At 46.5% G+C, this 21,731-nt stretch overlaps 1 protein-coding gene across 1 annotated transcript in view; it reads left to right on the top strand.

Annotated features, from left to right (window-relative positions):
- Positions 1-21,553, top strand: part of rin2a (Ras and Rab interactor 2a) — a 29,670-nt gene extending 8,117 nt beyond the window's left edge. The window contains exons 2-12 of the mRNA XM_084458636.1: positions 752-858; positions 4,269-4,369; positions 5,447-5,657; positions 6,213-6,324; positions 7,718-7,790; positions 8,638-8,729; positions 10,885-12,609; positions 17,792-18,100; positions 18,397-18,528; positions 18,941-19,104; positions 19,367-21,553. Coding sequence (XP_084314762.1) covers positions 799-858; positions 4,269-4,369; positions 5,447-5,657; positions 6,213-6,324; positions 7,718-7,790; positions 8,638-8,729; positions 10,885-12,609; positions 17,792-18,100; positions 18,397-18,528; positions 18,941-19,104; positions 19,367-19,837 — 3,450 coding nt within the window. The 5' untranslated portion in view covers positions 752-798 and the 3' untranslated portion in view covers positions 19,838-21,553. The remainder of the gene's footprint in view (positions 1-751; positions 859-4,268; positions 4,370-5,446; positions 5,658-6,212; positions 6,325-7,717; positions 7,791-8,637; positions 8,730-10,884; positions 12,610-17,791; positions 18,101-18,396; positions 18,529-18,940; positions 19,105-19,366) is intronic.
- Positions 21,554-21,731: the final 178 nt, after the last annotated feature.

Here is a 21,731-nt window from a genome sequence, read left to right as displayed (position 1 = left end):
TATGTGTGTGCACGTGTGCATGGATATGTGTATATTGGTCTTTTTGGCTGTCAGATCAAAGCTACACTACACCTGTGATGCATATGTTTTCCGTGTAGCTTATCCTCCTAACGTATCTTAAGTTTTCCTGCCCTGATCGACCCCTGTCAAACCCAAATGGTAGTCAGCTTCAAGGTAGTATCACAACAAAAGTTGAGATTGAGTTACAAAACAGTTTACATATGTATGCATAGGCTGAAGTTGTTGACCAAGGGCAGTGGTATTTTTCATATTCCGCGTTCTTTCAAGAGGGGGGTTTGGGGTGGTTGGTATGCATATCCCATGCAGCTGGGCTGTATCAAAGCCTTCTGGTGTCAGGTGACCTACAACATCTGGGTCAGGGATGGGACGCGTGTGTCTGTGTAGGGGGCATGATGCATGTGTGTTCGTGAGACTGTGTGTATGCGTGTGTGTGTGTGTGTGTGAGAGAGAGAGAGAGAGAGTTCCTGCCAGTAAACCAGAACTGGGAAAACAATGAGTTTTGAAACGGAACTCTTCAGTTGCCTGAAATACAGATCCCAGAAGAAGGGAGAGTGGAAAGGAGGAAAGCTGGACTTGGCTTGGCTGCTCTGTCTGAGCTGTAGTTACAGCATTCCTATAGGATGGACTGAGCTGAGCTGATATAGGCTAAGCCGATCTCTAGGGGCTAGCACTGGACTGAACCAAAATCTGCATTGGGCTGAAAATGATAATGGCTGTTTCTCCCCCACAGAGCCGCTAGCAGACAGACATCCAGACAGACGAGCGAGGACAAACAGCATGTCCGCCAGCGCCCTGGCTCAGTCCTGCCAGAGGGAGAAGAAAGGCAGCTTCTTCAAGGTACCTCACGTGACTGAGAGGTGTTTGAACTATGGATGTGTCTGAGTTAACCCTTTGAATACGACTGTGTTACCTGCAAAATAAATTAAAAAATGTCCACAAAAAAAAAATCTTTAAAAATCTTTAAAAAATATTTAAAAAATCTAAAAAATTCCAATACTTCCTGAAAGCTGAGAAACTGTGCTTTCTAATAATATAAGGAAAATCCAATTAATATTCGGAATGTTGGCACTATACTTACCATACTAAAAGGGTTAAGAGCTTGGCAAAACTGAAGGTCGGCTGGAAGAGCTAACACAAGCGTCTGGGTTACTTAGTGTGGTTCACAAGTGTTGGTTTCACTCCATGAAAATGAAATGCATGCCGCTAGCAAAACAGTCTCCCGAAGCGAGACTGCAACGAGCGATAGGTTAGCATTACTAGAATAAACAGCCATAAATGCAGTAATTTCAGAAATAGACTCGATAACAAGTAAACAAGACTACTATTATATGTACAACACTACTGTGTGTGTATATGTTTCTCGGAGTAAAAGACGTTTTCACTGTTCTTCCGACTGGATTTAGCAAGTTTACCAAGGCAACTGAAAGACTTTACTAAGGCAACTAACGTTACTCACGCCCACTGAAATCGTTCTGGGCGGCTGGAAGTCCAGACTGTTTGCAAAAACTTGTATTTTCTTTTTTTCTCACAAGGAAGTCTGGCTTCCAGGATAAGATAACCCCTCACTGGTAGAAGTTAGGTACTTTGCCATAGGGCTAAATAACTGATGTCAAAGAGGTAAATGACTGCGGCCATAGAACCTCTCTCTCTCTCTCTCTCTCTCTCTCTCTCTCTCTCTCTCTCTCTCTCTCTCTCTCTCTCTCTCTCTCTCTCTCTCTCTCTCTCTCTCTCTGGGTGTTGTAGCTAGTTAGCCTCCTTAGCTAACACTTCAGGGCAAGTTCAAAGCTAAGCCCTCCCTTCCCAGGCATATATTATGGTTGGGTAAAGAGTGTGTTAAAGACAGTTATCTTGCTGAAGAGCAGAGAGTAATCATAGACCAGCCATCTTCACGCCATACCACACCACGCCTCCACTGCACTTGTTTGCACAGAGAAGGGAACAGAAACTTGGATAAACACTATCTTAGATAAAGTAAACTGATGAGTTAGCAAATAAATCTGGAACTATCTTTCCTTAACCACATTCACATTGTGCCAAGTAGAAACATATATCATATATTTGAGTAAAGTCTCTATGTAATTTGAGTGTTGCCCTAATAGAAACCTAGCTGACTTGTGTGTCAGTATAAAACAGCAGTGTATGTTGTTGTGCTAGTCTTTCAGTTCAGCCCTTTCCAGATTTAACTCTAAAACTATCTTCATAGAAGAGAGGAAGCTGTTTTTCTCTTCCTCTCTCACTGTCCAATTATCTAAGAACTCTGAACATCTGATCACTGTGTGAGTAGAGAATGATCTTTTTCCCAAAATATCATATCATGGTTTTCTTTCAAAGAACAGACAAGTCATCCTACGTTGGGTGGAGAAGGAGGAACACATTAGTTCAGTGTTAACTCACTTAAACAATCCACAGTGCACCCAAATCAAATCAAATGAGCACAGTCCGTCGGGGACTCATTTGAGTTTTTATACCATCATTTTTGAAGTCCAACTATCGTTGAACCCATTTGTTTGTTTGGACCTATATGGCTCAAAAACATTATGGGTAAGTCGTAAGTGAGACTCTAGGTCCAAAATTCTGAACTACCCCTTTAAAGAGTAGAATGAGAGGGAAGAAACGAAACAAAAGGATGCAGAAAATGTTAAGAGCAGACAGAAGAGGTGAATGTGTAATAGAGAGAGAGGGAGAGAGAGAGAATCAGTTCATATGGGCTCCCAGACACAGAGAAAGATTAAATTTGATATCCTAACATCAATAAAAACCTATATAATGTAGCCAAAGGGCTTGACACATGGTAGCATCACTCTTGTAATGGTTGATGGATGGATAATTAATACTGTGAGTTTTCCATATTATTTTAAAGTATGTGTGTTTATTCTACTCTCTTTGAGCATAATCTCCTCCAAATCTCAACCCACATACTTTCCTTTTGACTCGAGCTGTGTGATTAAGCTTGTTAAAATGGTGTTCTTGACAGCAATGGGTGTAGCTGTATGGAACTGGACACTGGTCCATACTCTGTCAGTCTAACCACTTGCCTCTTTCCTTGTTGTAAAAATGTATATTGAGCAAAACCCCAAGTAGCTCCAGTAAAGCTAAAACAGCGCCCAAGTGACTCCATCAACTCTGGCGTTATGACAGAGGTGGTTCGGTGACCACATTCCCAAAGTGTGGTGCATTGGAGAACTGGGTTCAAATCCCATATGACAGTCATTCTTTGCTTTGCCCAGCAGACTTGGGTCAAATCAGTATTCTCTCTTTCACCCAGCAGTTCTTTCCTTTGCCCAGGAAACTGAAAAAAAACTCACACATTGCAAAACCTGCCATTCAGTCAGTGTTGTTATTGGGAAACGGGAAATGGAACTAGTGACAGACATGCTACTCGTGTGTGTGTGTGTGTGCGTGTGTGTGTGCTTGTGTGCACGCACAGTTGCATTGTCTGAACTTTGTCTGAACTCCTTACCTCATGCTGTTGTGTGCATTTGAGTTTGCACTGAAAGTTTGTTACTAAAGGTTTTATGCTTTTCTGTCTATTTAGCAAGATCACTTCAAATTTTGCTGCACTATATAATTTGTATTAGTAGACTATATAGTATTGTAATATACAGAAGTATATATTTACATGTATTGGAAGCTATTACAACAATGCATGGCTAAACTGATGTTTTCATAGTCTTAAAGTCGCACTGAAATGAATGACAATGTTTCAATGTCATGGTGTTCACCTATTCAATGATGTAGGCCAAAAAACTTACAAAATTCTAAATTTGTTGTAATCTTATATCAAAGTATATAATTTCTTACTTTCTGGAAAATGGTAGGTCACGTGCAATGACAACAGGTACCGTAGATTTTAGGCCAATAATCTCACAACATCCACCCGTCAATCAGCGCTATCCTTCTATCGAATCTGTCTAAAGTTCTTAAAACCCGTCCACTTGTCAATGTTCCAATCAAATTCCTCTAAACATATGTCCCACCCTCATAGCTTGTTTGCGTCGGATATACGTCAAACTACGGAAGTTAGATGATCTCAAACGTCCGTTTCAGTGTGACTTTAACATGCTTTCTTTTCTCTGTTCCTGTAATTTCTTTGTAGTCTCAGTTGAGGAAATGGGAAGGGGTGTGTTAGCGATGATATGCATGCACACACTCCCTTTCGCTCTCTCTTGTACTGATCGACTCGTTTGCCTGTCTCTCACTGTGCATTAGCTGATCGACTCGTTTGCCTGTCTCTCACTGTGCATTAGCTGATCGACTCGTTTGCCTGGGAGATCGGCACTCTAAAGAAGGAGATGGTGCAGAAGGCTGAGCCAGCAGAGAAGGAACCTAAGCCTGTCACACTGCAGGGGTGAGTTGGTGTGTGTGCCTGTGGGTGTGGGTGTGTGTGTGCGTGTGATATACCCATCTCTACAGACTTGAACCTACTGTACACCGTATGCCGCCACTTCGTCGAGTGCCCCAAAAGTTCGAGGTACCCCACCACTTCGTCGTGCACTGAATGCAATGCAAAACAGTTAAGATGAGACAGTGAAGCAAGTGTGTATCGCATCGAGGCGTTCATTACATCGAGTAGACACTTTCATGGACCCTAGATCGGAGTCCATGTAGATGTACGAATGTGATTGAAATAATTTTGCAAAATAATTAATTATTTTCAACAATATTTTATTTACATCAAGTCGAAGCTTTCATCATTACATCAAATAGACACATTCATGGACTCTAAAACAGAAGATAACCAAATAAGATGCTTGGGAATATGCATGCAAATAAATGATGTGCGCACCACAGATGACTGTGAGAAGTCCTGGGATTATTTGCAGTTATGGGGATGATTGAAGAATTCAACTCCACTGTAGTTCTCTACATCTACCAACAGATGGCAGAAGTGTGCCCCATTCACTCATGTTCACAACCTTCACAATGCCTATGTGTAATGGGAAATCTGTGAGCAGAAATACGTCACACACACACACACACACACACACACACCTTTAACAGATTCCCTGAATAGTGAAGGGATGCAGAAATCAGTCCCACGTGAAAGTACTGTGTTATGATACCCATTTGTATAAGTTTTTATAAGCTGTTTTGGTTGGATTGAGAAAGCACTATTTTACTGAGGAAGTGTGAGAGTCATACGGCTGGCTACAGTGCTTCAGATATTCCATGTAACAGGTGTGATGTCAGTTATGAGCCTGGTTGTTTGGAAATAATCACTGGGCCCATGCATTTCTCAGTATTAGCTGAACAAAAACAGTACTAGTTAGACAAAAACATGGCTCTGCTGTAAGTGTTGTCAGTCACCCACACTTGCAGTGTTGGAAAAAGTATGTCAGGATCTGAATAGGGGCAGTTCAAAAGTTTCCCTTAAGATCTTTCTCATCTCTCTCTCTCTTTCTCTCTCTCTCTCTCTCTCTCTCAGGCTAGAGGCGGAAGTGGGCGGTCTCTTCCTGCGAGCTCCGCCCTGCGCTGGCGTAGGGGCGGGCCTGGCGGGCGCCAGAGACTCGGGCTACGACTCGCTGCACAGACGGATGAGCGTGCTGGACCGGCTGGTGCAGACGCACGCCGTATGGCTGCAGCTGGGCCTCAGCCACGCAGACGCCATGCGCATACTACACAACCAGCCCACCGGGGTGAGACATCATCTAGAGCTCCCCCCCCCCCCCTCCCGCATGTCCAAACGTCATAAGAGAGACTGGTTTCTAGGGCAAGGAACCCCTGTGGTTGAGCATACATGAACTGTCTATTTGGTGTGTCTAATCTGTAAACCATTAATACTGATAAACTATTACTTTATTATGCTAATAAGTAACACAAAGGTTATTATACTACTGAGCATTAACCACAAAAGTCACATACAGCGACACACACACAGTGACACTCCACTGAACCTCACTGTCCACTCAGTGATAAAAATAATCTGAACCACACTGTCCATCACAGTGATAAAGATAATCTGAACCTCACTGTCCATCACAGTGATAGATAATCTGAACCTCACCGTCCATCACAGTGATAGATAATCTGAACCTCACCGTCCATCACTCATTGATAAAGATAATCTGAACCTCACTGTCCATCACTGTGATAAAGATAATCTCAAACTCTCGATGAGTAACAAGATGAGGAACACGTCCCACTGAAGAGCCTGTGATTCTCAGTCTGTCTGTCTCTCCCTGCGGCCTCAGACGTTCCTGGTGAGGAAATCCACCACCCTGCAGAGAAAGGTGATAAGTCTACGAATGGACCGGGACTCTGGGACGCCTGTCAAAGACTTCCCTGTGAAGGACAGTCAATACAGTAAGCACCAATAGAGTTTCCACCCCGCTCCCCCGCTATGCTGACGTGCTACTTTGAGCTCTGGATCTTTTGAACTTTCCCAGTGCTTAAAATAAAGCATTTCCTTATAAAAATAGCATACCTACACTAATCCAGGTCTGGAATGTTGCTGTGTTTGGAATGTTGCAGAAGGGACTTTCTTTAGGTGAGTTGAGTGTTCTAGCCTGCTGCAGCCTGCCCAGTCTTCTGTGGACTGTTGTGTGTGTGCCAGATGCAGAGGTTTGGGCACATTCAACCATGTCAGTCATGCCAGCTTTACGGGAAAACAAGCCTCAGCCCTATACTGGAAAAATAGACAGTGTGGCATGCCCTTTGTTTTTGGTTCCGCCACCTTGGTATTCTTGATTAGTTGCCAATACACTATTCAAACATCAGCATCGTTTACTTTTCCCTTACGATGCCTCTAGATATGTTGCTACACTGAGAAATGTAGCTCAGCTTGGGCAAAACAAGTCGTCACTGGACGATTACATTTCCTGTCTATCAGGCTCTGGTCACACCCAGTGTTGTTGGCTGGAGTGAACAGTAGGAATGGAGCTCAGACGCAGTGTGCATGCCGGGCGGATGAGGACGGCTATCGGCTCGCTGGCCTGGCTCCCGCCGGGACTATGTGTTTGGATTCAGCCCACTTACCCAATTTCCACTCTCTTTAAATGTAAACATGCCTAGTTCTCTGTCTCTTTCTCTGTTGTCCTCTCTCTTTCCCTCCCTCTCTCCCTCTCTCCCTCTCTCTCTCTCTGTCTCCCACTCTCTCCATCACTTCTCATGCAAATGACCATCTGTCTGTCTCCCCGTTATTCACTCCGTCTCTCAATTCAAATGTACCTTCTCTACTCATCTTTGTCCAGGTCAATATCTGGGTTCACATGTTCAACACAGGGGGGGTGATATGTAGGGGAGCTGGGAGGGTGAAAGACTGATTAATTGTTTACAATGGTGTGTGTGTGTGTGTGTGTGTGTGTGTGTGCGCGTGTGTTATGTGCCTGGCAGTGTCCTCCTCCACTAACAAATCACCAATACATGACAGCACCAGATGTGGGATCAGCTCTCTCTCTTGGTAGAGAGTGATTCAACTGCAAGCAACACATTTTTGGATAATATTGCTTATCTTATGAAACCATGTGGTTTTGATTTTAATGTCTATCTGTGAATGCAGCTTGTGTGTGTTCGTTTTGTTTCCCAATTAGTTCTCACGTTAGTTCTGACAAAGTGAAAACATCACCCACACAGTGAGATCGATACAAATGAATCTGTTACCAAGGGGCCGGCACTTTAGTCCTGATCGAAGCACAGGGAAAATGTATGTGGGTTTCTTGGGTTCTAAGTGTAAGAATGTGGTTCTCTCCCTTCACAGCGTTCTCCTTGGACGGATCCGGCCTCAGCTTTGGAGACCTGTTCCGTCTGGTAGCTTTCTGCTGTATCAGCAGGTGAGACACACGTGCACACGCACGCGCTCACTCACCGCACGCAAACACACCTGAAAAACACACTGCCTTTGTTCTCACTTAATGTCGTTTCATACTGTACTGTATGTCATCCAAACCTTTGAAGAGTAGTATGGATGGATGAGTGCTGAAAGAATCATCCATCAGTTCAGTTGTATCCATATATCACTACCCAAACACTATTCTGCTGTTTACCTCGAAAGCCACATTTCACGGTGTATTCTAGTGTCAGAGGTCACGCTGGCCTTTGGAAGCTCTCTTCACTAGAACAGAAGAAGGGTTGGGGGGGTGGGGGGGGTTCTGATTGGACCCATGTTCCCGTGTGCTTCTGGTAAACACCAACATGTCAAGGTCACATATCAAAACAAGAGGGGAAACAACTCCGGAAAACAGGATGTGAAGCAAGAAATGTCTGTGGGGAGGAAAACAGTGCTTGAGTAGCCCTTCAGGGGGCATTTACATGGAGAGAGATTTGAACACATTTGAAAAGAATGTAAACATTAACCATCTTGTATTTACAGTAACTGAAATGTGCTGATTCAAGTTAAAAGATAGAACTCCTAATTATGTTGTTGAAGTCCAAAGTGAAAGAAGATGAAGACCAATGGAAGGAAATGCCTTGTAAAAGCCTTTTCACACACACACACACACACGCGCACACACATGCACACACACACACACACACACACACTCTCCTGGGCCTCCTGCCCTTTGGCTGTGCTATAATCCAAGCAAAATCCACACCAAGGACACTTTACGTTCTTTTCTGCCTATCTGTCCTTGCTCTCTCTCTCCCTCATACTCCTGCTCTGTTTGTTTATTATTTCAGGGACGTCTTGCCATTCACCCTGAAGCTACCGGAAGCCATCTCTTCAGCCAAGACGCCCGCAGACTTGGAAGATGTGGCCAAGCTCGGAGCGGGTACGATGCTTCTCAATTCAACCTACATGTACAACACATGACATTACATGACAGGGATCTGTGAGTCACACCCTGGAACAATGGCTCTCCCAGGCCCAAATCATCACTGCATGGCTGGGCACAGATTCAGGCGAGCCCTGGCCCCTCTAGAGCGGAGAGAGTAGGCCTCACTGTGGTCTCTAAGCTGTGACTCATCTGTGAGTACCATCTCTGCTATGTGCCGTCTGTACCGGGACGATGTCGCTCTGCCTGGCTGTCCCTCAGATAGTCTCAAACGTATATAGCTCACAAGCCTTAGTGACACTGGTTTGATGACATCCTTCCTTCGTTGTGGTGGTTTCGAATGATCTCTCTGTGCACGCACACACACACACGCACACCCACATACACACAAGAGGCCTGTTGTTCGGTTTTTCCCCCTCTAAGGAACTTGAGGAGTCCGTGTGTAGGCTAAGACAATGCTGGGGTCTGTGCGTGTAGGTAAGACTTCGATAAGCCAACTCTGACTCTGTCGTATGGATGACGTGTACGCGCCGCAACACTGATTGAAATATGTCGGCAGCATATCAAAAGACACCATAGTTGTGATAGACGTCTGGACGGTATAAGCTTACCTCTTTGTGTTCGCACCTGTGTGACGCGGGCTGAAGTCAAACACTGGACAATGGCTTAATCAGACTCACGTATGACTCCTTCCACCAGTCGTCCCGTTTCTCTGTCCATCTGCGTGTCTGACGTCTTGCTAACGGAGTAAAGCTGTGACTAAAGCAGTATTTTGTCCCGTTATCTGTCCCGTAGTGTGCATATTTTAATCTGTGCTACTACTCCACTATGACCACTGATGTCTCTATCTAGTGTATGTTTGGCTGCAATTCAAACCCTGGATCTCTAGCCTCTCTCCCCGGATTCCCCAAGGTGTCAACAAGCTGCAGTATAGATGATTTCCTTCATGCGCTGTTCCTCGATTTGATTGATGCAGCCTGTTCAACCCATTCACCATCACTGTGAATAGTGTCTGAACTGTGGTGATGGTTTACATATGTGGATGTGCACTATTTTCCTTCTTAGTAATGACATTACACTTAAAAAGAAAAAAAAAGAAGAAAAAAAAAGAGGAAATACTACTGTGGTACCGACAACAGACAAACGCCGACTTCTATACGTCTTATTCTGAAATAAAGACGAGCAGGCATGATTTGTAGATGACAGAAAAACAGCAGGCGTAGGAACAACTTGCTGGCAAGTGTGTGTGAGAAGGGGGGAGAGAGTGGGAGGGAGGGGGGAGAGAGAGAGAAGGGAATGCTGTGTTGACACTCCGCCCCCATGCACACATTAGCATGTGAGTCATAACACAGCGTGTGTGTGTGAGAGAGAGAGAGAGAGAGAGAGAGAGGGAAAGAGAGAGACGACTTCACAGTGTGTAGCGGCAGCAGCGTGTTCTAGACTTCACTCTAAGATCAGCTACGTCTGAAATCACTGCTGGTCTCTACTTGGCGTATACAGTACTACTGTAACGTGAGTACAGTAAGTCAATGTTTCCCTCTTTTTCTTCTCATCTCTTTTTTTAGTCGGTAACATGTTGTGAATGGCTGTGTCTGGTACTGCTGTCTGGTATTGTGCTAGTAATACTGTCTGAGCGTCACGCTCTCTAGTACCGTCTGAGACTCGTACTGTTCTGTTACACACTGACTGTCTATTACAGCCTTGGTCGGATAGTGGATGTATCTATTACTTACCAGTTTGTTATGACCGTTTGCTTCTTTGGAGGCATTGACTGGCTTGCTGGCAGGATTTATTTGTCATATGGTAGAATTTTTATTTCCAACTATGCTTTGATTTATTGTTGCGTTTGTGTGATGATATATTTTATGTATATGCATACTTTGTGGACTTTCCTCAAAGTAGTAAATATTAGTGCTGAGCAGTCGTTAGCGATAGGTAAGGCTCTTTTTTGTTGTAATTTGAGTCGCTGAGTTAATAACGCAGCACTGAGCGTGGTGTCACTTGCTGACTCAATGGTGGGCGAAAAGTGTTACTTTTGAGTTAGTGTGACGTTGGCATGAAGTGGCTGTATGTGCTGTAATTCTCTCTCTCCTGTCCTCGTCCATTTGCTTTGAGTACGACCCTGACTGTCCTCCTCCCCTCTGCCCCGCAGGCTTCTGGGATTCCGAGAAGAACCGCCACAGGAAGAGTTCCGTCTCCTGGTTGTCTGGGGTGACCGCTCAGGACGACACGACCGTTCCCAGGGAGCGGGCCGTTTCCACGAACGCCGCCTCCCACGGCGAGGGCCGGCCTCGTCTGCGTACTCGGACCCCCTCTGAGCTGGAGTGCTGCCAATCCAACGGGGCTCTCTGCTTCATCAACCCCCTGTTCCTGAAGGTGCACCACCCCAAGGGGAGCAGCAGTCCCCCCTCCCCCTCCGCCTCCACCCGCCAGGACCCTCTGCTGCCCGCACCCGTGACCAACAACCACAGTCCAGAACACCTTATCAGCCGCACTCCGTGTCTCAGCGACGGCCCCCAACACTGTAGCGAGAGCCTGGAAGGTCAGACTGGCGGCACAGTTCTCAGTCTGAAGGCTAGCCCCGACAACAGCCTAGAGCACCGCGGCGACGGTTCCCGGGGCTCCGTCCAAGAACGCCCTCGGCCTGACGACGCCAGCGCCCGGCCCCTGAGCAACAGCGAGACCGTCCACCGGCGCTGCCCGCCCCCCCGGCCCCCGCCCCCTCGCCTAGCGCCCGGACGGCCGGCCCCGCCTCGACGCCAGCGCAGCATGCCGGAGAAGATCAGCTGGATCGTTAAAGACAGGGAGAAGGTGGTGGGGGGGGAGAGGGAGAGGGGCAGCAGCCTCCTCTCCCGTTTGGGCTCCTCCCTGAGTATCAGTCCGTCCTCCTCCTCCTCCCCCTCCTCCTCCTCCTCCCCTCCCAGGAGGCTCAACATCAGCTCCCCCATCTCCATCCCCCTCCCCTCGCTCCCTCTCTCCCTCGCCTCCCTGTCCTCCTCCCCTCGCAGGCCCAAGCCTGCGCCGTCGCCCATCCCGGCCGATCCGGACTGCCACCTGGCGCTGGAGGACCAGACCATCGAGAAGGCCGTGTCGCTCAGCCTGGCCAAGATCTCGCGCCGCAACGCCAGCGACGGGGACTCCGGCGCCGCCCTCGCCCAAGTGCGGTCACCTCGCCAGCAGGAAGGAGAGGGAGAGGGAAGGAAAGGAGGAGGAGAGGAGGAGGAGGGCGGCGGCCAGCGCCTAAGCGACATGAGCCTGTCCACCGACTCGTCCGACTCGCTGGACTTCTCCGGCTTCTTCCCCCAGCTGCACGACCCCAGCCCGCCCACGGCGGCCGACTACGCCGCCCACCTGCCCCTCTCCCTGCCCCCGCCCGCCCGCGGCCCCCTGGGCCACCCCTACAGCAGCATGGAGGACGAGGACGAGGAGGAGGAGGACGACGACGACGAGGACGATCCGGACTACGGCGTGAGCCTGGAGAGCGACCAGGACCAGGACCAGGACCTGACCCTCACCCCGCCCGGCCGGCGCTCCAGGCGGCGGGCCAGCGCCGGGGCCCTGGTGATCCGGCGGGCGCTCCGCGGCCACCTGCGGAAGGTGAGCGGCGTGTTCAACTCGCTGCTGACGCCGGAGCGCCGGGCGGTGAGGCGCGTCCTGGAGATGTCCCGCGACAAGGGCTCGTATTTCGGCTGCCTGGTGCAGGACTACCTGAGCTACCTGCAGGAGGGCGGAGGCAGCCAGGCCTGGCAGGGACACGCCTCGGGCCCCGAGCTGCTGCAGACGCTGCGCCAGTTCATGACCCAGATGAAGAGCTACCTGCGCCAGAGCTCCGAGCTGGACCCGCCCATCGAGTCGCTCATCCCCGAGGACCAGATAGGTGAGCGGGGGTTTTGGGGAAGAGGGGTGGCGGGGTCCTAGGTGTGTGTGTGTGTGCGTGTGTGTGTGCGTGCGTGTGCGTATGTGTGTGTGTGTGTGTGCATGCGTGCGTGTGCGTGCGTGTGCGTGCTTGTGAGGAAGAGAAAGTTCACTAGTTGTGTGTGTGTGTGCACGCGTGCCTTTGGATATGTGTAAAAAAGATGAGAGACTATTAAACCTATAATTCAAGTAGGAAGGAGTCACCGCGACACAAGGCTGGTAATTCCGTACTTTTATTAATTAAAAGAAACGAACAACGCGTTTCGCCTATGGCTTCATCAGGTTCGTGCTGAGAGAAGAACACAGGTGCTTTTAAAAAAGATGATCTGGGTGTGGTCGGTCCAATCAGCCGAACACCATCTGGATGGCCACAGCAATCAGCCAATTAATTAACAAACAAGTAATACTACACACAAAATTCATAATACATCACCATGTTAATCACGCCATAAGTGATTAACATTCATACAGTATACTAGAAACAGCCACCCTTATTCACAATCACAGTAATTTTCCTTGATTTCCTATACCGGACATCATCATCATAAGGACCAAAAAGTGACTGGAGTGACAGCATAGTCTATACCAATAACCTCTGCCAATAACCTATGTCTGGAGGGTGGGTGGTGAGCAGGGAAGAAGTGTCCCTGTCTCTCTTCTAACAAAGGGATATCTGCAGAGAAAGAAAAACAAACATTAGTGTCATTATAACAAAAATGAACTCAAATCTAATGTTTCATTGAGGCCATGTGGTTCCATAGAATTCAATGTAAAGATCCAAAATGCTTCTCTTTTTAATAATTTCTGAACCAAATTCCCTCCCCTTGGGTTAGGAGTGATCCTCTCTAACCCAATGAATTTCAGAGAGGCTGCAGAACCATGGTTTCTGTCCCTGTAATGTCTAGCAATGGCATAATCCATGTTCCCATTCCTGATAGCAGCTTTGTGTTCTGCTATTCTGAGCTTCAAGTTCCGTTTAGTCTGTCCTACATACACCAACCCACATGGACACTTTAACATGTATATCACATGTGTCGACATACAGTTTATGAATTCTTTAATTCTGTATTTCTCTCCTGTCTGTGGGTGAAAAAAACTCTTGGTGTTGTGTGTGTGAGAACAATGAGTACATCTCCCACATCTGTAGTTCCCATATACTTCCTGGGACAACCAATTGGTGGGAGGGGTGGGCTCCCTGTACATAGAAGTAACAACACTGTCTTTAATATTTCTACCTCTCTTGAAACAGAAACTAGGGGTGGATTTGGCTATTTCTGTCAAATTGGGATCACAATTCAAAATATTCCAGTGTTTTTTGATAATAGTTTTTACTTCGTTGGAGACATTACTATATTCAGAAACAAATATCGGTTTCATGGAATTTTCTTTCTGTTCCTGGGGTCCCGGTGTCAGTAGGAGTTGTCTATCCTTTTCCTTAGCTCTATCGTATGCTTTATCAATGGTTTCTTTTCTGTACCCTCTACTAGCAAATCTGTCCTTCATTTCTATGGCACTAGTTTCAAAATCTGATTCCTTATTGCATATGCGCTTTAATCTAAGGAATTGTCCATAAGGAATATGGACAATTCTATTAAATTCAAGACTATTAAACCTATTTTACAAGGGTGTTTGTGTGTGAATGTGTTGACAGGAGGATTTATGGGGGTTTTGGGGAAGTGTGATGATTTGTAGGCGATGTTTCTGTGCCGTAGCGTGCAGGGTGAGTGAAGAATCTATTTCCCTGAGCAGTTTCAGTCCAACTCTCGCTCTCTGGACGATGGTGGCCTGAAAGAGGTAGAGATAGAAGACTGGAGAGAGGGAGAGATAGAAGACTGTTGAAGTCATTCTTCCCTACCCACAAACCAATGGGGCAGAGCTCTGTTTTGCTAGTGTTGTGCAGCTGCGTGTGCCTATTTCGTAATGTGTTGCTGTGGCGCATTTCGTAACGTGTTGCCATGTTTCAGCTGAATGAAAATCGTCTCCCCAGATGTGCTCCGGTGGCGGTACGCCAAGTGGGCCAAACTCCATCCCTCTCTGCCTCTTACACCCACTCCTCCGATCGCAAACAGAGCCTTTGAGGCGAGCCCTTTCTCTACTCTCTCTCTACAGCTCTGTTTACAGCGCTCGCCTGTGTCTTGTGTGTGGGTGTGGGTTTGAGCAGTTGAGAGAATAGAGAGATAGTCAGGGTGAATAGAACCCTTGTGTCTATCTGGCTCCCAGTGTCGCCTCAACAAACGCCTTCTATGTGTTGCATGTCTATGTTTTTTAGCCACATGCAACAGGATGTTTTCAGCCTGTTTTTCTATGTTTGTTCATGTTTTTTTGGGTCAGTCGGGGAGGAGAGGGTACTGCCTAATGTTATTCCTGGGCTATTTCGAGAGTGAGACACAGCTCACAACAAGGAAGTAAACACAGACTTCATATCAGCCCTTCAACTGAGCACAATTCAGATTGTCACAGCTCAGATTAAGTCACCTTCCTTTTAGATTGCAGTGCTATTTCAACACTGGGAGAGAGAGAGACTCATTTGTCTCCTTCATTCACCACCATCCTTCCTTGTCCTGTACACGTCTAGGGAGTGCGTCACAAAAAGCAGCACTTCCCTATGAGCCATTCTAGGAAATACACCTTCAGTCCTTTATTTATCTTTGCTTTATTGAGAAGTAGTGGAGTGGACATCCCCTGGGCATCAGGGGAGTTCTCTGTGTGTGTGTGTGTGTGTGTGTGTGTGTGTGTGTGTGGTATGTCTCACTAGTGTGTTACCACGGCCACTGCTGGAATGGAGTGGGATGTGTGAATAGATTCACTTCTCTTGTATTCTTCTCTTTGTGTTTTTCGGTAACACTTTACAATAAGGGTACATTAATAAACATTAGTTAATGCATTGTTAAGCATTAAGTAACAGTTAACTAAAGTCTCTATGTACCATTTACTAATGTTATTTATGTTAACTAAGGTTAAGTCACCTAACCCTAATCCTAATCCTAACCTTAACTAAGGTATTAATTAACATTAGTAACCTAACCTAACCCTAAATAAGCATTAGTTAACAGTTAACTAATGTTTTTTGTGACCCTTATTGTAAAGTGTGACCTGTTTTTCTAACTGCGTGTGTCCAGTCGTGTGTATTTGTGCCCATTTCCAAGAAGTACAGGGAGGATGTTATGATGGTAAAAGGAGTTGAGGTGAGATGTTTTGGTGAGTGGGAGAGGTCCAGGCTAGAGTAGGAGTGTGGGAGTCCTTGGCTGATAAGTCCCTGAGAGCACTGGCTCCTCTGTGTCCCTCCTTATCGATCGCCATTGTCACACTATCTACAGCACCTTGCTCACGCGCACACAGTCACACACACACACACACACACACACACACACACACACACACACACACACACACACCTGCAGTTGAGTAGATCGGCATACCTCCAGTGCTTCTGGAGCTCATTTTTGCTAATTTTTACTAATCTACTTAAGTGTTTACTCATGGTAGGCTACTTAGGACATACACAAGTGAAAATGTCCCTCTGGTCTAAATCAAAATAATCAGCTTGCAGCATACACTACCGTATGTAGTTCATGGTGTTTCAACTGTATGTATCTACAGACAACAATTTTCAATGGACATATAAGCCCACTGTGTGCGAGGCGAGATCCACAGTATGTCTGCCTCCAGAGGCTTGCTGTACCAGAGAGGCTGTGTTGCAGGACAGCATGCCGGCTCTCTGCAGGGGTAGAGGTTGCTACATTCCTCTGTGTTGTTATTGACTAGAGTTGGGACAAGTTAGGCAACCAGGGCAGGTCCAGCCTGGCTTATGTGTGTGTGGCTGGCTTGTTTCTGTTCAGGACTGGTAGGACGAAAGCTAGTCATGCCACTGAAATAGCTGTGAATTGAAATGACATGATAATAATGATAAATTAAGATGGGTCTTGTTGCCTGGACACATCAGTTCCGATGCTTCCAATACAGCACAATAAGAGCGGAATAGCCCGTTAGCTCATGAGCTCACAACAACTAGCAGCAGCTTCCATAACATTAATGGTAGGGGTCAGTGGCTAAAGCAGTTACACTGATGATAGCATAAAGGAAAGCACATGAAACAGGAAGGAGAAGAGAGATGCTAAAAGGCAGAGGGAGAGAAGAGAGTAAGCTGTCGTTTTTTTAATGTGTGTCCCAGCATCGGTCCTGGCTTAGTGAAAGCCTACGTTTATCATGTCCTCCTCAACAATGTGACTGCACCGCCTTTATTTAAACTCTATCCACACTTTGGCAACTACTGCTATTCTTAGCAACTATGACTCCAAAGAGAGGATGAGTGGGAGAATAAGTGGATGTAGTCAGAACTGACACGTGTTCTTGTGAAGTCTGAATGGTTGCAAATCGAGTCACAATCCTGGTTCAACTGGTTGGTTACGCAACTTACCGGAAAACTCCAGTCGGGGGTCCACGGTTTCGGTGCAGTTTCGGGGTTCGCACCCTGGTCTTGCCAGACCCCGAGTATGGCCGGATCACCAGAGGGAGTGGCACATTGGGCCACCGCTCTTGAGGTGGTTAGTTTAATCTCGGCTAGAAGATTTGTTGCGCCACAGTGACACCGTCTGGCGTCGGGAGTCACAGTCGCGAGCTGAGAGAGTCGGGCTCTGTCCTTCAGATCACCGACTATGGGGTGTGCGGCAAATCCTCTATAGCAACAAGGGGAATTGGCTATCAAATTGGGAGAAAATGTGATAAGATCTGAAGTAGATTTTGAGAAAACCCAAGGCTAACATCAAGAGAGAGAGAGGGGGAGAGGGATGAATCCAGTAAAGTATGAGAGTGTCAGATGGTGGATGACGGCCAGCTGTAAGTGGAAAGTAAAGCCTGTGTCTGCACACATCCTCAGCCAAAATCCTGCTGACTTGGCCTCATTCTGTAGCACCGTCAGCAGAGCACACGCGCGCACACATGGCTCCGGGGTTGGGTAACCATCCTGTCTGTGTTATGATATCATGGTTCTAGTTAGTCAGCCCTTTTGAACGGAGCTTGTAAAAGCTGAGGCCTACGGAACGTCACGATGACCTGGCATGGAATCCTGACGGCCTTCGGGAGACTAGCAAGACTTTGTTTACTGTATGAAAGTGACAATCCCCCCCCTCTTCTCTCCAATACAGACCAGGTGCTGGAGAAGGCCATGCACAAGTGTGTCCTGAAGCCCCTCAAAGGCGTGGTGGCGGCCGCCCTTCAGGAATTTCAGGTGCGCAGCGGGGCGTGGCAGGAGCTGAAGGAGAACATCTCATTGGCCAAGGCCCGACGGCCCCAGGAAATGGGCGTGGCCGACGCCCTCCCTCCAGACCCCGTTGCCATCGAGAAGATTCGGCACAAGTTCCAAACCATGTGCAAGCTGTACTCTCCGGAGAAGAAGGTGACCATGCTGCTGCGCGTGTGTAAACTCATCTACACCATCATGGAGGACAACTCAGGTACAGTAGGCACAGGCGCTCCTATGCATTGAATATGAACAGTACACACACAGGATGTCATGTACAGTATGAGTTCACACACGTTGTGTTTTCTCATCCTCATCATTTGTAATCCTCTGCATACATTCACACACACTCCAATACACATGCTCTATCTCTATCTACCACTCTCTCAAACACACACGCTCACGAACACACACACACACACACACACACACACACACACACACACATATACACACACACACACACCACAGCTGACTTTCTCAAGTGTTCTCAAATGTTTTTGTGTTCAGGTCGTATGTATGGTGCAGATGACTTCCTGCCCATGCTGACCCACGTGCTGGCCCAGTGTGACATGCCCCAGCTGGACAACGAGATCCTCTACATGATGGAGCTCTTGGACCCCTCTCTGCTCAGTGGAGAAGGTACAACACACACACACACACTAGGGCATTCACAACTACTGCATTAGTCATCGACTACTCCCCAAAAATAGTTGACTAATCAATTAATTGCGAGTTTACCACAATTATTTTTTTCACCAAATCACAATGGTCAATAAACTAATGTCAATTTAAAAAAAAAAATAACGACAAAGATGAACTCCCCACAGCTTGACTGGCAATGCACAAGGTCGACTAGTGGTTTGGTAGTCGACTAGTCTGTGTTATTTATGACACACACAAACACACAGACCCATCTAATACACCTAACACCTCTATCTGGCGAGACTAGAGGTCTATGGGGAGTGGACTGCCTGGATATGCTGCTTAACACAGTATCACTGATCCTGTTAAGTTAGTTTTGATGTCATACTGTATCTTGTCATACCCGTAGGTGGTTACTACCTGACCAGCGCCTACGGAGCCATGTCACTGATCAGGAACTTCCAGGAAGAGCAAGCTGCCCGTATCCTCAGCTCAGAGACACGCAACACGCTCCACCAGTGGCACCGCCGACGTACCACCCAGCGCACTGCGCCCTCCGTGGATGACTTCCAGGTAACGCCCATCATCCCTCACACACGCAGACGGCTTCTCTCTCTTAACACACACGCACGTTACATACAGCTGTGCTCCCTTATCTCTCTCGCACACAAATGTATTAATTATGTGCCTCCATGGCTCCCTTGTCTTGCATGTGTGTTACAAAACATGTGTACTCTAATTTCCAACAACTTACATGGAGATATCAACTTAACATGGTCCAAAATGTACTGAACTCATTTGTCAACTGTAAAACTATCCCTGTCTTCTTCCCCAGAACTACCTGCGGGTGGCGCTGCAGGAGGTGGACAGCGGCTGCACGGCCAAAACCCTGATGGTGCGCCCTTACGCCACCACCGAAGAAGTCTGCCAGATCTGTGCCCTAAAATTCAAAGTTCATGACCCAGAGAACTATGCGCTCTTCCTGCTCACCGAGGGCACCAGCCAGCAGCTTGCCCCCGACACCTACCCTCAGAAGATCAAGGCGGAGCTCCACAGCCGGTCCCAAGCAGAACCCTTCCACTTCGTCTTCCGACGCGTGGCGAACTTCAACGGTTCACCAGTCGCCCTCCTCGACCTCTCGCCCGACCTGAATGGACTTACTGTGACCTCTGGCCCCCAGCCCAACCTCAACGACCTCACAATGACCTCCTCCAGCCCCCAGCCCAACCTTAACCTGGGCCTCAGCCCCAGCCTCAGCCTCAGTCTCCCCCCCAACCAGCACAATGGAAACTCCATATCCATCTGACACATTCAGGGAACGATAGTTAGAGGTTGGACTTTTTTCTCAGCTCACACCATTCAGGGCGGAATGCTTAACACTGACCCAGTCTGAGCTAAACCAAGCCTCGCAAACTTCCCCTTTAGGATACTTGTGTCAGGGGAAATTACCTCTGAACGGAAAGAATGGTCTGAGAGGCGAAGGAGAAGAGGAGAGGAGGGAAGAAAATGTAGTGGAGCTTTTTATTCCGCATCTCTATTTGCAGACCTCTGGACACATTAGGGGCACTTGTGAAGCTAAACGCAGCTCGAAGCATAAACTCACCCAGGAACTGCTATAGACTTTGCTACAGTCTGTGTTGGACATGCAGTAGGTAGTCTGTTGGGTCATACCCCTGTCTGCCAGGGGGGGGTTGGAAAAGTATAGGCAGATTAGAGATGTTTTTTGGGACCAGAGAGTAAAGGTTATCAATTGTTGATGAGGGCATCAACATTGAGTATTCTGTTTTGCCGTCATACAATTTTGCAGTGAAGAACTCTCTCCCTGTAGACACACACCGAAAATGACCCACAAGTGTGTGTACTTATACTTACTTTACAGTAAATATACAGCAAATACTGTATCTGGATGATACTTTTATTTACTTGTTGCAGTTGCTGGTTAACTGGTTAATGTGATGTAAACTGCATGATGTTTTGTTTTTGTCATGTAGGGGTAGTTAACTTTGCATGTGCTTTGATTTGTTTAATATTTGTCAAATATGAGAAATTTGTCAAACATGGCTAACGTCTGCCAGTGATGAAATAATAGATTTATTGAATCATGCTTTTTTGGTATAATTATCCAGGAGATATTAGATATCATGATACTGTACGTCCCTCATATCTATTATTTTGTTGATAGAGAACATCCCATCATTGAAGATGATTGACACAACCAAGGACTAAAGTCCATGGCACCAGACTAAAATTTTGACAAGGTCATGAAATATTGTACTACTGACACATATTTACACTATGTTTCCTTGTGAAATTGCAAGATTGCTATGCTATTTTGTTGTGTTGACACTCAAGCTGGTCTGAGGTTATACACATAGTCACTCACATGCTCACGCACATACACACACGCACACACACACATAGTTGCATGTGTGTACATAAGGCTCTCGGTTAGTAGGGTTTTTGAACATTTGTTATGAAAGCTTAAGAAAGGAAGATATGCAAGGATGTGATAATAGGATGGAAAGAGAAGGGAATAGAGATAGAGAGTATTTCAGTTATTTGTAGAATACCTGTTATGTGTGGAATCAAATATTATTAGGGTATTCTACCAATGAATTAGTACTTACAGGGAGTGTTAATGTTTACATTATGAAATGTAGGCCAAACTTGGGCATTGTGGGTGTTAAGAGAAAGTGTGAGAGGAAAATTTGATGGAAAACAGATGTAGCCAGAACACCGTTTTAAGGCATTCCATATGGCATTTTGTTAGTAACACTATGTAACTTAGGATAGTTCTTAAATATTGAAATAGCGTACAGTAGGCTATGTGAACGATTTGGGTCAAACATTTACAGGTTTTTAATCTCAATTGTGAAAGGACTTTTGCTGTAATTGCTACTTTAACAAGATATTAGTATTATGTATCTAGAAGATGGGCAGGGATAATTTAGTTTTATTTTCAAAGTCTGATATTACAGAACAACAATATTGTTCCCTTCCGGTTGTCTGTATGTATCGTTGAAAGGTCATATATGGCAAATACTCTTTTGCACTCAATAAAGTTTGGTCTTGAAAAAAATGTTATGGATGTGCTTGCTCAGACGTGGTCTGGTCTGTCTCCCCGTCTGTCAGTTTTAATAACCGTAGGACCCCGTCTCATTGTCACTTGCAGCTTCAATTAAATTATTGAATGTATTTTT

Source organism: Borostomias antarcticus, assembly GCF_949987555.1.
Source record: "Borostomias antarcticus genome assembly, chromosome: 25".
Taxonomy (NCBI): Eukaryota; Metazoa; Chordata; class Actinopteri; order Stomiiformes; family Stomiidae; genus Borostomias; species Borostomias antarcticus.
Note: the sequence above shows the minus strand (reverse complement) of the source record. Positions and strands in the feature narration are given on the sequence as shown.